The sequence below is a fragment of the Eretmochelys imbricata genome, chromosome 3 (genome assembly GCF_965152235.1).
Source record: "Eretmochelys imbricata isolate rEreImb1 chromosome 3, rEreImb1.hap1, whole genome shotgun sequence".
Taxonomy (NCBI): domain Eukaryota; kingdom Metazoa; phylum Chordata; order Testudines; family Cheloniidae; genus Eretmochelys; species Eretmochelys imbricata.
The window spans coordinates 16,967,234-16,982,168 of record NC_135574.1 but is presented as its reverse complement, the minus strand read 5'-3'; the positions used below and the strand labels follow the sequence as shown (position 1 = coordinate 16,982,168).

At 42.9% G+C, this 14,935-nt stretch overlaps 1 protein-coding gene across 2 annotated transcripts in view; it reads left to right on the top strand.

The window, feature by feature from the left end:
- The window catches only part of PTCHD4 (patched domain containing 4), a 125,456-nt gene that overhangs the window by 29,258 nt on the left and 81,263 nt on the right, over positions 1-14,935 (top strand). For both annotated transcript variants that reach the window (XM_077811534.1, XM_077811533.1), the window contains exon 2: positions 14,260-14,740. In XM_077811534.1, the coding sequence (XP_077667660.1) occupies positions 14,260-14,740 (481 nt within the window). The remainder of the gene's footprint in view (positions 1-14,259; positions 14,741-14,935) is intronic.

Genomic DNA, 14,935 nt, shown 5'->3' with positions numbered 1-14,935 from the left:
ACATTTTCTTTCTGGGTACTGAAGTTAAATTGACTGGTCTGTAATACACCTTATTTCCCTTTTTATAAATTGGAAGAGGGCAAATATAATGCCAGTCTTCTGTAATCTCTTCTGTCTTCCATGATTTTTTGAAGATAATCGCTAATGGCTCAGATATCTGCTCAGACAGCTCTTAGAGCGTGCTAGTAGGTATTTCTTGAGGCCCTGCTGACTTGAAGACATCTAACTTGTCTAAGTAATTTATAACTTGTTCTCTCCCTATTTTAGCCTCAGATCCTACCTGATTTTCACCGGAATTTGCTGTTAGACATCTGATTGCTTCTAACCTCTTTGGTGAAAACAAACAAAAAAGTATGCTATTTCCACATTTTCTGTTATTGTCTTTGCCCTCTCATTGAGTAAAGGGCTAATGCTGTCCTTGGCCTTCCTCTTGCTTCTAATGTATTTGAAGAAAGTTTTCTGGTTACTCTTTATGTCTCTAGCTAGTTTAATCACATTTAGTGCCTTGGCCTTTCTAATTTTATCCCTACATGCTTGTGTTATTTATTTATATTCAGTTCCTTCATAATTTGACTTAGTTTCCACTTTTTGTAGGACTCTTTTTTGAGTTTCAGATCATTGAAGATCTCCTGGTTAAGCCAAGGTCATCTTTTGCCATACTTCCTGTCTTTCCTGTACAGTCCTTGGGAGCCAGTAAATCAAGCCCAGACTCAGCAGTGATACATAGAAAAAGGTTCTGGTCACCTTACAAAGCCTGAAGAGTTCTATATCCTGTACTCCATTCCATAATAGTAACAGAAACAATTAACATTCTGCACTTATGCTCTGCCTATCAAGGAAGGAGCTCAAAGCTCTTTATATTCATTAATCCTCACAACATTCTCATGAGGCTTGCATGTGCAGGATTGGTATGGTTCAGTGGACAGAATATGAGCCTGCTAGTCAGGAGATTTCTCTTGTATTCTCAGCTCTGCCACTGAGTCACTGTGCCTTGAGAAGATCCCTTAATCTCTATGCCTCAATTTTCTCATTTGCAGAAATGGTTTTAATAATACCTACCCACCTTTGTAAAGCACGTAATACAATGGTATATCCATTATACAGATGGGTAACATGGAGCTCAGTGATATTCAAGGTTGCACAGCACATCAGTGTTAGGGGTGGGAAAAGACCCTGGCCATTCTGGAACCCAGTTTCTTCTAAACCCCCAACCATACTCATTTTCCCCATACTATACCTAAATGAACTTCTGCTCCTACTATTGGTAACATAGGAATTGCCTGTTGGATCATGTAGTACTTTAACTGTGGTCCATCTAGTTCAGTACAGTGGTTTGAACAGTGGCCAGCACCAGTTATTTGAGAGGAAGGTGCAAGAAACTTTATTTAAAGGGACTTGATTTTTTTGGAGGGCAGGTAGCTCACCATTTTCTGAAAATCAGGCCCCTCTACTGTCTCTCAAGCTGGGCACTAAAGACTGAGGCACCTAGAATCACCAGTCATTTTTTGCTATAGTCCATGCTCATAAGAGTTTACAATCTAATTTCGGCTAACAACAGAAGAGAGGGGCACCAGAAAGGGGCAGGGTTGGAGAAAGCTATTCAGTTAAAGCTGCAATCAGAGGACAGGTCATCTGATGGAGGACCAGATGAAGCATTCCTTGATGTTTCTCATGTGTAGTCTGAGTTTGTAAAGAGGGAGCATTCTCAGGAATGAGAAATGATTCCCTTGCTATTCTCTTCACACCAGGTTAGAGGAACTGCATAGTCTTCTGATTATGGGTTCCTGAGACTGGTCGCAGTATGATTGTGGGGACTCTATCCTTCCCTCAAGGTTCTGTTGGGCCTGACCTCTTAGTACTTTAACTGTGCACCTTCCTTGGGGAGTAGTTTCCCTTGACTTGTGACTGTGCCTTTAGTACTGTGAGCTGCACGGACAGTTCAGGTCATAGCCTGGAATCTGGACACAGATGGAGTCTCATTCTAATGATTGACAGAACCAGAAGAGTACCCAGAAGTTACCTACTACAGGACAGGCCCAACAAAGAAAATAACAGAACGCCATAGCCATCACCTTCAGCCCCCAACTAAAACCTCTCCAGCGCATAATCAAAGATCTACAACCTATCCTGAAGGATGACCCATCACTCTCACAGATCTTGGGAGACAGGCCAGTCCTTGCCTACAGACAGCCCCCCAGCCTGAAGCAAATACTCACCAGCAACCACACACCACACAACAGAACCACTAACCCAGGAACCTATCCTTGCAACAAAGCCCATTGCCAACTGTGTCCACATATCTATTCAGGGGACACCATCATAGGGTCTAATCACATCAGCCACACTATCAGAGGCTCGTTCACCTGCGCCTCTACCAATGTGATATATGCCATCACGTGCCAGCAATGCCCCTCTGCCATGTACATTGGCCAAACTGGACAGTCTCTACGCAAAAGAATAAATGGACACAAATCAGATGTCAAGAATTATAACATTCAAAAACCAGTCGGAGAACACTTCAGTCTCTCTGGTTACTCGATTACAGACCTAAAAGTAGCAATTCTTCAACAAAAAAACTTCAAAAACAGACTCCAAGGAGAGACTGCTGAATTGGAATTAATTTGCAAACTGGACACCATTAAATTAGGCTTGGGAGTGGATGTGTCATTACACAAAGTAAAACTATTTCCCCATGTTTATTTTTGCCCCTACTGTTCCTCACACGTTCTTGTCAACTGCTGGAAATGGCCCACCTTGATTATCACTACAAAAGGTTTTTTTTCTCTCCTGCTGGTAATAGCTCACCTTACCTGATCACTCTCGTTACAGTGTGTACGGTAACACCCATTGTTTCATGTTCTCTGTGTATATAAATCTCCCCACTGTATTTTCCACTACATGCATCCGATGAAGTGAGCTGTAGCTCACGAAAGCTTATGCTCAAATAAATTTGTTAGTCTCTAAGGTGCCACAAGTACTCCTTTTCATTCTAATGGGACTCTTGTAGCTCCTAGAGAGAGTGATGGCCACTTGAGCTTGTGGCTGATTTTGCTTGTTTTGTTTTAAAAAAATCATCCTTATCCGAGCACATACAATTCCTGGCTGAGATTTTGTTTTTCGAAGCTGCCTAGTGGATTTAGCAACATAACTGCCATTCATTTCAATGGCTAGCTCCCTTCTTCAGGTTTGGAATTCCAACCCTGGATAGAGTTGGTGGAAGCACAGGAACATTCTTTGCAAAAGCTTTCATGAAATATTGTCCACTTTTGCCACTGGAAAATTTTGAAACTTTGATTGGCCTGAACCCAAACTCCAGAATGGAACACTTGTGATGTTGGAGGAAATTTGGATCTGGATCTGAACTTTGAAGCTATTTCCTGTCTCTATAATTGGCCAAACCAAAATCCTTGATTTAAACACCCCCAGACTTCAGGAAAGTTTGGATCTGAATATGAACTTTTTGGGTCTCCATCTGTTATTTACCAGGGTACTCAGTCTCACATCTTCAGAGAGGGACTCCGCCAGAAGTGCTTAGGTAGTAACAATAAGAAGGTGCTCTTTAAGGGCCTGTTCACCCTCCAATTTTTGCTTAAGTTTGTAATAGTTGCTGCCATGGTTGGCTCTAGACATGGCTTTTGCCTGCATGCAGGATGGGTAGCACTTGGCTGTAGCTGCTTGGTTGTGTCAGAGGCCTGCAGCATGGACTAGCTTTCCAAATATAAGTGCTGGAGATGGGTCCAGCCACACCTGTGCCATAATTAAGTAGCTGGTTCCAGCTGAGGGGACTGGACTTAGGAGGGTCAAGTGATACCTTAATGGACAGCTGGGCCTTATACAAGGACAGAGAGATCAGTCTGGGTATGGAACCACAGAGAGTAGGTAGGGTCCTGTGGAAGGCCCTGAGCTAGGGCTCTGGAGAACCAGCTTGAGGACTACACCAGAACAAGGAAAAGAGTCTCAAAGGCAGCCCAGCAAAGGCTGGGAACAGGGCCCAGAGGGCAGGCTGAAGAAACACTATAAAAGGGCAGAAGAACCTTTTGGTTTGTTTGGGACGCCTTAGTTGGACTTTTGCTCCTCCCAAAAGGGTTTTTGGTTATGTGTGTTTAGCACTTGGCCCTAAGGCTTAGCCACATCTCCAGCACAGACTGATGTCTAGAAAGTTGAGAGGACCAACTTCCAGGAAGGAAACTGTGGCAGCAGGTGCCAGCTTTGCCAAGTTTGGATAGCATGAGCAACTAGGGGGCAGCCATGCCCTATAATAACCAGACTCATGGTCATTCCTGTATAACTGGTTTAACCTCTCAGTTCTGTGTGGCACGATATCCCAGAATGTGCTGCTAATGCTGCTCTGTGTACGAGTCCTCTGAACGCTCTATCCCCTGAGGAGGCAATGCAGAATGAATGTAGATTTTCCTAGAATGCACTGATAAAATACAGGTAAACCGTGTGGCTGCATCCACATGGTCTGAATGGCAGGAAAGCTGTTCTGCGGACATAGATCAAACAGTGGTGCTTGCAAAATGGCCACTGTCAAGGTTCCTTCCGCACTCTGAACTCTAGGGTACAGATGTGGGGACCTGAATGAAAGACCCCCTAAGTTTATTCTTACCAGCTTAGGTTAAAAGCTGCCACCACCAAAGTGTTACACAAAGAACAGGGGAAGTGCCCACTTGGAAACGTCTTCCCCCCCCAGCCCAAATATCCCTCCAAGCACTACACCCCCTTTCCTGGGGAAGGCTTGATAAAAATCCTCACCAATTTGCATAGGTGACCACAGACCCAAACCCTTGGATCTTAAGAACAATGAAAAAAGCAATCAGGTTCTTAAAAGAAGAATTTTAACTAAAGAAAAAGTAAAAGAATCACCTTAGTAAAATCAGGATGGTAAATACCTTACAGGGTAATCAGATTCAAAACATAGAGAATCCCTCTTGGCAAAACCTTAAGTTACAAAAAGACACAAAAACAGGAATATACATTCCATTCAGCACAACTTATTTTATCAGCCATTTAAACAAAACAGAATCTAACGCATATCTAACTAGATTGCTTACTAACTCTTTACAGGAGTTCTGACCTGTATTCCTGCTCTGGTCCCAGCAAAAGCATCACACAGACAGAGAGGACCCTTTGTTTCCCCCGCTCCAGCTTTGAAAGTATCTTGTCTCCTCATTGGTCATTTTGGTCAGGTGCCAGCAAGGTTATCTTAGCTTTTTAACCCTTTACAGGTGAAAGGGTTTTTCCTCCGGCCAGGAGGGATTTAAAGGTGTTTATCCTTCCCTTTATATATATATGACAGCCACGCTGTGAACAGGTTACAAAATCATGGTTGGCTTTGTAATGCGGATAGACTCCTAGGAGGCCTTTGGTGATTTGTCTAGTGATGGGGAACCCACAAGAGGTTTGGAGATTCAGTTCAGTTCGGATAAGCACCCAAAAATGAGGATGGTTAGGCTAAATGGGAAGAAAAAAAGGTCACAGTTTGAGCCTAAAAATCTGTTTCAAGTGATGGGTGAAGATGGGTCTGTTGTTATTGCTAGTTTCAAGCACAAAAAAAAATTGAGATGAGCTCAAACTAGTTACTTCACCTTTACTGTGTATTTTCTCTTTTTGTTGACTTTAGCCTAACACTGAACACTAGCTTAATTTGGTATGTCTTTGTGATGGTGATAAAAATAACTGAACTAATCTCATTAAAATGTCTCTCGCTTAATATATTTAGCAGACAATCCGGTCTACCCTTTGTAATATTTTTTACCAAGAATCACATGCTTTATATCATCCTGTCAGTGATGCTGCCTGATCTTAACTTTCACTCTGGCTGATACTTTACAAAAAGTCCGCAGTGCTTACAAAGTTTCCCGGGATATGTTTGTATTCTCTTTGCAGATAATTGTGATTCCAAGGGGTTCTCTTTCTTCTGTCAGGAAACTGAAGTGAATCTTGAACATCTTGCAACCTCTTGGTTTCAGTGACGTGGATGACAAAAAGGTTGCAGACAAGATTGATTCTTTTCCTTTCTTTCTTTTTTTTTCTTTTTTTTTTTTTTTTTACATTGCTTGAAAATAGGTTGAATCTTCTGGCATTTCCTTGAGATGGAAACCAGTGGAGGCTGGTGTCATCTAACAGGGAGGAAGGCAAAACAGACCCACTCAAGGCTGAAAGTGATCATACTGTCCCTGGGGGACTTCCACTGAGGGAAGAATAGGGCAAGCTGATATTGACCACTAGAAGTTAGTGCTGCTGATATAGGTGCAGTCTCATGATTCAAACTGTAATGCTGCATCGTTAAGAAAGCACAGAGATCTTGATCCTAGTGGAATCCACTGGTGAGTGTGTGTGAGACAAGGCCCCCTATTTGCTCATTCCTCAGAGGTTTTGAGTCTCTTACAGCCTTAGATAGGGCACCTGGATGCTTTAGCTCAAGCTGTAGCAGCTTGTGCGTTTTAACGTGAAGTCCTCACTTCAATCCGCATGTGTTGGCTAAGATGATAGACATCGCACTAACACAGGCCACAGCAGGCAGCCCAGGGTTGCAAGCATGAGTGGAGGTACCAAGACTGAGATTTCAATGGGAATTGTCCATCCAAATTCCACAGGCAGCTTTGAGAAGTCACAGCTCCCCAGATGTAGATGTCTATGGTGAGCCCTTCGCTTGGACTCTCCTTTACTTTCAAGAGTTTAGGGTAATAAAGGATCAGGTGTCACTGGGGTGTAAGCAGGGTCTTGAGCAAGCCAATGGGACTTGGTTACAAGTTCTCCTCTTAGACCTTACCTCTCCCACTATTAAGCAGGGGTAACTTGGGGCTAGATTCACAAAAAGTTTTAAGCACCTGTCACAGTTAGAGGCCTAAATCCCAGACTCAGGCCCTACTGGGGTTCACAAATCCCACATCAGCTGCTGCTGAACCATGCAGGTTCCTAATCTCACCCAACGCTTAAGGTTTTGCAGTAAAGGTTCCCTAGGCACCTGTTTCTGCCTCTGAGCATGTGCACTGCATCTGGTTATTTAAGTCCTAGAGTGATGCACCAACTAGGGGAAGTTCTGCATTCTTCTGCCTATGGGGCCTGACCTGGTAAACATGCTCAGAACTCAGAACCAGACTGGACCCCACGTGCAAACTCATGCACAGCAGCTGGACCTCCCTTGTCACTTTTATCCTAGCACTTAGTGTCCTGTGGTGTGTGCGAGATCCCTGGTTCAAGTCCCGCCTCCATCTGAGAAGGAACTTGAACAGGCATTTGCGACCTCTCAGGCGAGTACTCTGATGGCTGACCTACAGGACGTTCTAGTCTGGAGCCTTCCTCAGTCTCTCCTGTGGAAGCTGTTCCACTGCGGATAAATAATTGCAAAAGTCATTGGGCTGGAGAGAGAGGGAGAGAGCACAAGAATGAGAATGACTCCGTAGCCTGAGGGCTAGCACAGGCAATGGGAGTAGGGGCTCCTGTGGTTAGAGCAATCACCTGAGAGGTGGCAGATCCCTGTTCAAACCCTGTTGCCTGAGGAAGAGAGACTTGGAAGCAGAGGTGTGCCACATCCCAGCTGAATACCCTACTCCCTGGGATAAGTTATTAAGGAGCTGCTGCTGAAGCTTCCCTTAACAACCCCCTAGCTTATTGTGAAAGTGGCATAGGTGCTTAGTGCCAAGAGAGGGTTTGCAGCTGAGAATCCCAAGAAGAAGGCGGCACCTCCATGCAGCCTGGATTTAGGTGCCAAACTCCCTGAGAGAGTGGGGCTTAGCATTCACTCTTCTGGCTGGCATCTCCTATTGGCTAGCTTGGGCAGGGAGCCGGATAGCATCGTGGCTTTTGTGAATCCCCTTTTGTGAATCCCATTCTGAGGTGCTTGTCTCTCCCCATTCATTGTACAGGAAGCTTAGGCATCTACCCCGGGCTATTTGAATCCCAGGGATTTTTTCTAGGTGCCTAAAAGTTAGATGTAGCTGATGCCACACCTATGTTTCTTCGTGAATTTAGCATTTGGTGTCTGTGGAGCAGCAAATGCCATTAATGCAGGATTGAGTGTCTCTGGGCTCCTTGTGTTGCTCATCGCTTTTATGTGTTGGGTTTATGCTGGAACCCACCATAGCTGTTCTCTGCTGGCTCAAACTCCAAAGCTCAGCACATGTAGAAACGTACACTAGGTATGTAAAAATATCTGCCTCAAAGGAAGAAATACTGACTCAGTTAAAGAAACACAGGAGATGGCTGAGAAAAACACTGACTAACAAGATAAAAAGTTGCAAGGTTATTTCTGAAGCATTTCTAATATGTATTTTCTATAGGGTCAGGTGTCTTTTAAATAGATGTGCAGTACATTTTACTGAACAGAGGATTAAAAAGTATATTAAGGTCCATATTGTCTATTACAGAGGCTGCTCACAGGTAAGGAGACAGGAAACACTATGAGATTGTTGTAGGGAACATAGGTCGTATTTGGATTTAGGCCTGAGTCACTGTAGTTGGCCAAAAGTATCTGAAAGTTGCATTTAGAAACTAGGAGATGTCCAGAGCAGCTTTCTGGCTTATAGTAAAATGGGTGTTAGGGTCAGGTCACTTACTGGCCCTAGACTCTGCCCCTGCCTCTGAGTTTCTTCCCCAGTTTTGTACTTAACTCACTGTTACGAGGGCGTGTGGGAATGAGTGAATGTGGAATGCGAACAGTCATTAGTTATATTTAAACAATGAAGACATTTATGTCTTGGGCCTAAGCGGAAGTTTGCCTACCATCTCCTTATTACATGGTATCTTCTTGCATCCTGTTTTTGAGAGCCATCTGGTTGCCCTTCGCAGTAAACTGCTCTCAGACATGTACATTCTAACCTGGAATCTTCAATATGACTTCAAGGTCCAGATGCCAAGTCATTGGTCCACACTGAACTGTAGGCAACATGCTGGAACCCCTAACTGGACAAGGGTCCCCTGGGGTGGAGCAGAGGAGTCACTGATTCCTACCAAAGATGCCAACTGTGCAAGAAGGAAGGGAAGCGGGTGGGGAGACTCTTTCGCATCAACCTGAAGTTGTGTCCTGCTCTCTTCCTTGGACCGGCCATCCAGAGAAGGAGATATGAAAGACTCTGACGACTGGCAAAGCCAAGCCTGGAGCCTATAACAAAGAGAGAGGAAAAAGCTGAACTTTTCCCCACCACATGTGCAACAGCTCCAAACTACATCTTATCAATAAAGATAATGGTAAATATCAATCTACTTCCAAGGCCAGTCAGATAAACTTAAAACTTTGAGAAGAAGATGTGAAAATCCCTTTGTAGAGCAGTGTAAGGATCAGATCACTCCAGTGTCCACTAGTGTGTGTGCATGTGTGTTGTGTGTCTTTCTGTGTCACACTAAGTGCTTCTCAGAGTTGACACTAAAACCCCTAAGTCTGTGAACTGGAAGAGATCTCTGTGTTAAAGCAGTGTCATTCTAAAGCTGCTAAAAGTGTAGGACTCTAGAAATCATTCTGTGTCTATGCCAGACTGCCAGAAAGATGCAGTCACTGTGTTAAATTGTGGAGAGGGAATAGGCTAGATCAGTAGATCAGCCTTTCCAGGCTACTGTTCCCCTTTCAGGAGTCTGATTTGTTTTGCATAACCCAAGTTTCACTTCACTCAAAAACTCCTTGCTTAAAAAATCAGACACAAAAATACAGAAGTGTCACAGCACACTATTACTGAAAAATTGCTGACTTTCTCATTTTTACCATATAATTATAAAATAAATCAATTGGAATATAAATATTGTACTTACATTTTAGTGGATAGTATATAGAGCGGTATAAACAAGTCATTTTCCGTATGAAATTATAGTTTCTACTGACTTCACTAGTGGTTTTTATGTGGTCTGTTGTAAAACTAGGCAAATATCTAGATGAGTTGATGTACCGCCTGGAAGGCCTCTGCATACCTCAAGGGGTACACGTTCCCCTGGTTGAGAACCACTGGGCTAGATAAACAAAACTTTCATGTGATTTCTGTGACTGGTGAGCTTAATGGGACAAATCAGCTAGAGGAGGAAGTTACCAGGAAATCATTTTCAGAGCTGTGATTCCCCAAAGCTAAGGCAAGGAATAGCATCTGCATTTAACAAGACTCGTAGCTAAATAGCTTAAATCAAAGGGAAATGCTTTTCCCCTTAGCATTCCTGTAAGACCTTAAGAGAATTGGTTTTCTTAACTTGTTCATTATAATTTGATTTAGTTACTAATTGTAGTAATTGGTGAGACAGATAAATTGAACCATTGACTTATTGATTGTATTTTAATTAAACCTTAATTTGACTGTTGCATTGTGCCATTGTAAATTAGATTAGGAAAACTGTTAGATTAGCTAGTGACCTATTTTGCTTGTTCTAGAACTGCTTACTTAGTCTTTTTAATAAATTTATAAAAGATGCCCTGAACTGGTTTCTCTTCAAAACTTCAACACAGACAACATGACCTACATAGAAGATAACAGTGAAATCATTTAAAATCATTCTTGAGCCCATCCTATATTTTAATTACTTACAAAATGCTCCATTATCTCTCTCATTGTATTTGTGGAGTTGCCTTTGAATTTTGCTTTAGGGGCATGAGTGATTTCCCCCGAAGATCAAGCAGGGAGTTCTGACCCACAGACACCTCTGAGACAGGATCAGCATAAACCTACCGGCTAAAGTCCCATGGGTTTGGAGGTGGAGGGGGACAAAGCCAGAGAATGTGTCCATCACCCCTGTCTCACTCCTCCAGCGTTCCCCCTCCTCAGCTTCAGAAGGGCTTCAGAGGAGCTGGAGAAAGTGGAAACAATGCCTAAAGAGGGTCAAAAGATCAGAGGAAAGTGGACAGGGCCCTGGCCTGGGAGTCAGGAGATCTGGGTTCTATTTCCAGCCCTGCCAGTGATCTTGGGAAAGACACGCTGAACCTCTGTGCCTCTTTCCCCGTCAGTAAAGCAGGGCTAATAATACTTATGTCCCTCTGTAAAGCACTTGGAGATCCCTGGGTAGAAAGTGCTACACAACCACTTAGTATTATTTTTATTTTCATGAGAAACATGAGCAAGAAATAGCAATTAACTGTGTCCTGATAAATGTAATATAATCTATGTGGGGGGAATTATAGTCTGAAACTAGAAACAGCTGGTATGAAATTAGGAATAGCATAATGTAGTTGCATGTCAGAAATATATAATAGCAATGGCTTTTGGAAGGATGGTCTTTTGGTTAAAGAATTGGTGTGAGACTCAAGAGACCTGGGTTCAAGACCTATCTTTGCCATATACTTATACTTCCTGTATAAATTTGGGTGAGTCACTTAAACTCTATGCCTCTGTTCACCATCTGTAAAATGGGGATAACAATATTGCCTTCCCCCTCCACCCACGTTTGCTTGAGACTGTAAGCAGTGACTCTCTCTTACTATGTGTTCAAACAGTGCCTAGCTCGATGGAACCCTGATCTCACCTGGAGCATGTAGGCAGTACCAGAATACAAATAAATAATAATAACGAAGTGTATTAAATTATGGAACCATTTCCCAAGGGCAATGATGGAAGCCTCATTGTTTGCATTGTTTAAAAGTAGACAGGGTCAAACACTTGATTCTGTATGAAACAGTCTTGCATTGTCAAGGAGGAGGTGGACAAGATGCCTTTAAAGGTGTTCACCATCTCTAATTTCTATGATTCTGTCTGAAGGATCTCACTATATTTTGATGACATATGGGCTGGGATATCCTATAGTACATTAATGTAACAAATAGCCATTATCTTCCATTTTATGGAAGATACTGTACAGCATGATATATTTGTGCCTGTTCTGTTTCTTCTTTCAAGATGCTACCTTTCACTGAAAGATGGCTATCCAAAAGTTTCCAGTAACCTTGCAGTGCATTCTGCATAGTAAATCAATGGAATCTGAATTACAATACATTGTCTTTGGTAGCTGTTTTAGGCTGTGCTGCTGGAGTGTCCTGCTGTGACAGAAAACATTTGGCTATCAACACAGCATATATATGATCATGTATGACATTTGTCCCAATTTTTTTTAAGTGGTGCAAGAAAGATTTTAAGTGTTCTGGCCCATCTGACGTTAATGGGATCTGCTTTGCTAACTCCTTAAATATCACTTTGGAAACTTACCCAATGTGTTTCAGAGTAGCAGCCGTGTTAGTCTGTAACCGCAAAAAGAACAGGAGGACTTCTGGCACCTTAGAGACAAACAAATTTATTTGTAGCTACAGCTCACGAAAGTACTCACAAGTACTCCTTTTCTTTTTACCCAATGTGGTTGTTTGTGAGTACTGAGTATCATCTGCCTCAAAAAAGTAAAAGTAAAATAGCATTAAACATTTGATCTGAAATGATATGAACAACGATGTTCAGAGTCAAGACTGAAACAGCTGCCTTATCTTGCTCCTTCGTGTCCTGCCATCCCTGCTCATGTGACATTTGTAAGGATGGCTTTGGGTGATTTTAGAAGCTGGCTGGTGATTGCAATTTGAGTCCCTGCCACCTGGCCACGCCCTGTAAGAAGGTTCTCTGCTGCAGGACTACGTCCTCTGCAGACCACAGGCAAAAGAAGGTATGTGACTGAGTTTCAGAAGCCTTATCTCTGAGTTCCTGATATTTATTGAACGTGGGAGCAGCCATCCTGGAACACACCTGTGGTTCAGAAAGTCTGCTCTCTTTCTTCAGTGATTGATTTTTATAAGGGACAGAGAGAACTATTATGCTAATCTAGTCTGCCCTTCTGCATAGAACAGGCCACAGAATCTCACTCAGTGACTCCTCTATGGCACCCAATTGCTTCTGGAAGTGGCTTCTATTGGATGCTTTAGAAGCTGAAAATCCCTCAGAATGTACCTGGCCATTTGCTGCTGCATAGGTGGGTGGGAAGGAGTAGATTCCTAAATTAAGCTATTGATCAGTTCATGCTCTGAAGCATCCAGATAATAGTTATATAGCTTGCAGTTCTGACTGCTATAATTCTAACTTGTCTTGTATCTGAGTGGCTTTAGATTTTTATATTTGTTTTAGATATGATAGAAACAAAATTAAAAATCTCTCACTCAGTTTATAAATGTGTCGGCACTTTTTAAAAAGTGTTGTTATTTGGTACCTAGCAGCAATTTAGCATCTTCTTGATTAACTAGGTTATTAATGCTGGGACCTTTTTAAATCCACCCTTCTGATGCATCCTGAGTCTGCATTTAGGACTGTATCCATTCCCCAGTGAAGTCAATGGAAGTTTCCCATTGTGCAGGAAGAGGGACCTTTGGAATTACCCACCACTAGAGATCTTTCAAAAGTCTTTGATGCTAAGAATTGAAGCATTTGAGCTTGGCAAGCTTGATGAAATAAATCAGTTTTCAATACCTGGGACCTAATTCTGATCACACTTACACCAGTTTTACAGTACTGTGACTCCACTGACCTGATTTACACTGGAATAAGAGACCAGAATAAGGCCCATTCCTACAAAACACAAAAGGAGAATCTCCAACATTTTGGACTAAAGCCGAGATTCTGATTTGGGTTACACCGATGTAAATCAATTCACAGATTCTGATCGCAATTACATGAGTGTAAACCTAGAGTAATTGTACTAAGCTCAGTGGAGTCACTCCAGATGTACATCTGGGTAACTAAGATCAGAATCAGGACCTAATTTTCTGTAAACATTTCTATTTATTTTTTAAAAGCAATGTCACAGTAGCAGGACATCACAAAGGTCCCAGAAGTTTAACTGTTCAAATTTGTCATACTCCAGTGACTGGAAATTTAGTTGTTGGTTGTTTTCAGGGCTGGCTCCAGGGGCCAGCTTTCCAAGCAGGTGCTTGGGGCGGCATTCAGGTTGGGGCGGCTGTCCGTTTCCCTCGGCAGCAATTCAACGGCCGTGGCAATTCGGCGGCGACTGCTTGGGGCGGCAAAATTGATAGAGCCGCCCCTGGTTGTTTTAAATCTGGAAAAGCTATCATCAGCTTCAGTGAGTGAGGAGCTTGCATGTTACATTTTAGTCCTCAAATATCTGAGTCTCTGATGAATATTCTGGCAGCCCCTTAATGGCTGCATGGAATAGCAAATGGGTCTACTACAATTAAATAACATAGAGTCGTTGCAGAGAGCAGGGGCCTGACCCAAAGCCCAATGAAGCAAGTGGAGAGCCTCCTATTGACTTAAATGGGCTTTGTTCTGGCCCTCAGTGTGTATATTTATAAAACCAAAAAAAAAAGATGTCCCTTTAGCTCTTAATAACCACATACTTCTCTTTCACTTTTCTCTTCAGGATGGAAGGAGCAGTTTTATTGGACACCAGCTTGGAGGGGTCATGGAGGTGCCAAACAGCAAGGACCAGAGAGTGAAGACAGCCAGAGCCATCCAGATCACCTACTACCTCCAGACCTATGGCTCTGTCACCCAGGGCCTCATTGGTGAAAAATGGGAGAGTGAATTCTGTAAACTGATGCGCAAGCTGCAGCTGGATCACCAAGATCTGCAGCTCTACTCGCTGGCATCCTTTAGTCTCTGGAAGGACTTCCACAAGACCAGCCTCCTGGCCAGGGGCAAGATCTTGGTGAGCCTGATGCTCATGCTACTGACTGCTACGCTCTCGAGCTCCATGAAGGACTGCCTGCGCGGCAAACCTTTCCTGGGACTACTGGGGGTACTGACAATCTGCATCTCCAGCGTCACTGCGGCAGGGATATTTTTCATTACTGACGGAAAATATAACTCTACCCTGCTGGGAATCCCCTTCTTCGCTATGGGTAATTCTTTATCTTCATAATAATGGGATTAATGCAATTTAATGAGAGGATTGTAAATTACATCCCAGGGTATAAAGTGCAGAATTCACCTTCAGTGAAAGTCCAGGTCCTTTTCACCTTGTTAAACTGACCTATCCCTTACCAAAACAATTAAAAATTAAATGAAAATCCCAAACAAAACAAAGTAACAGACAA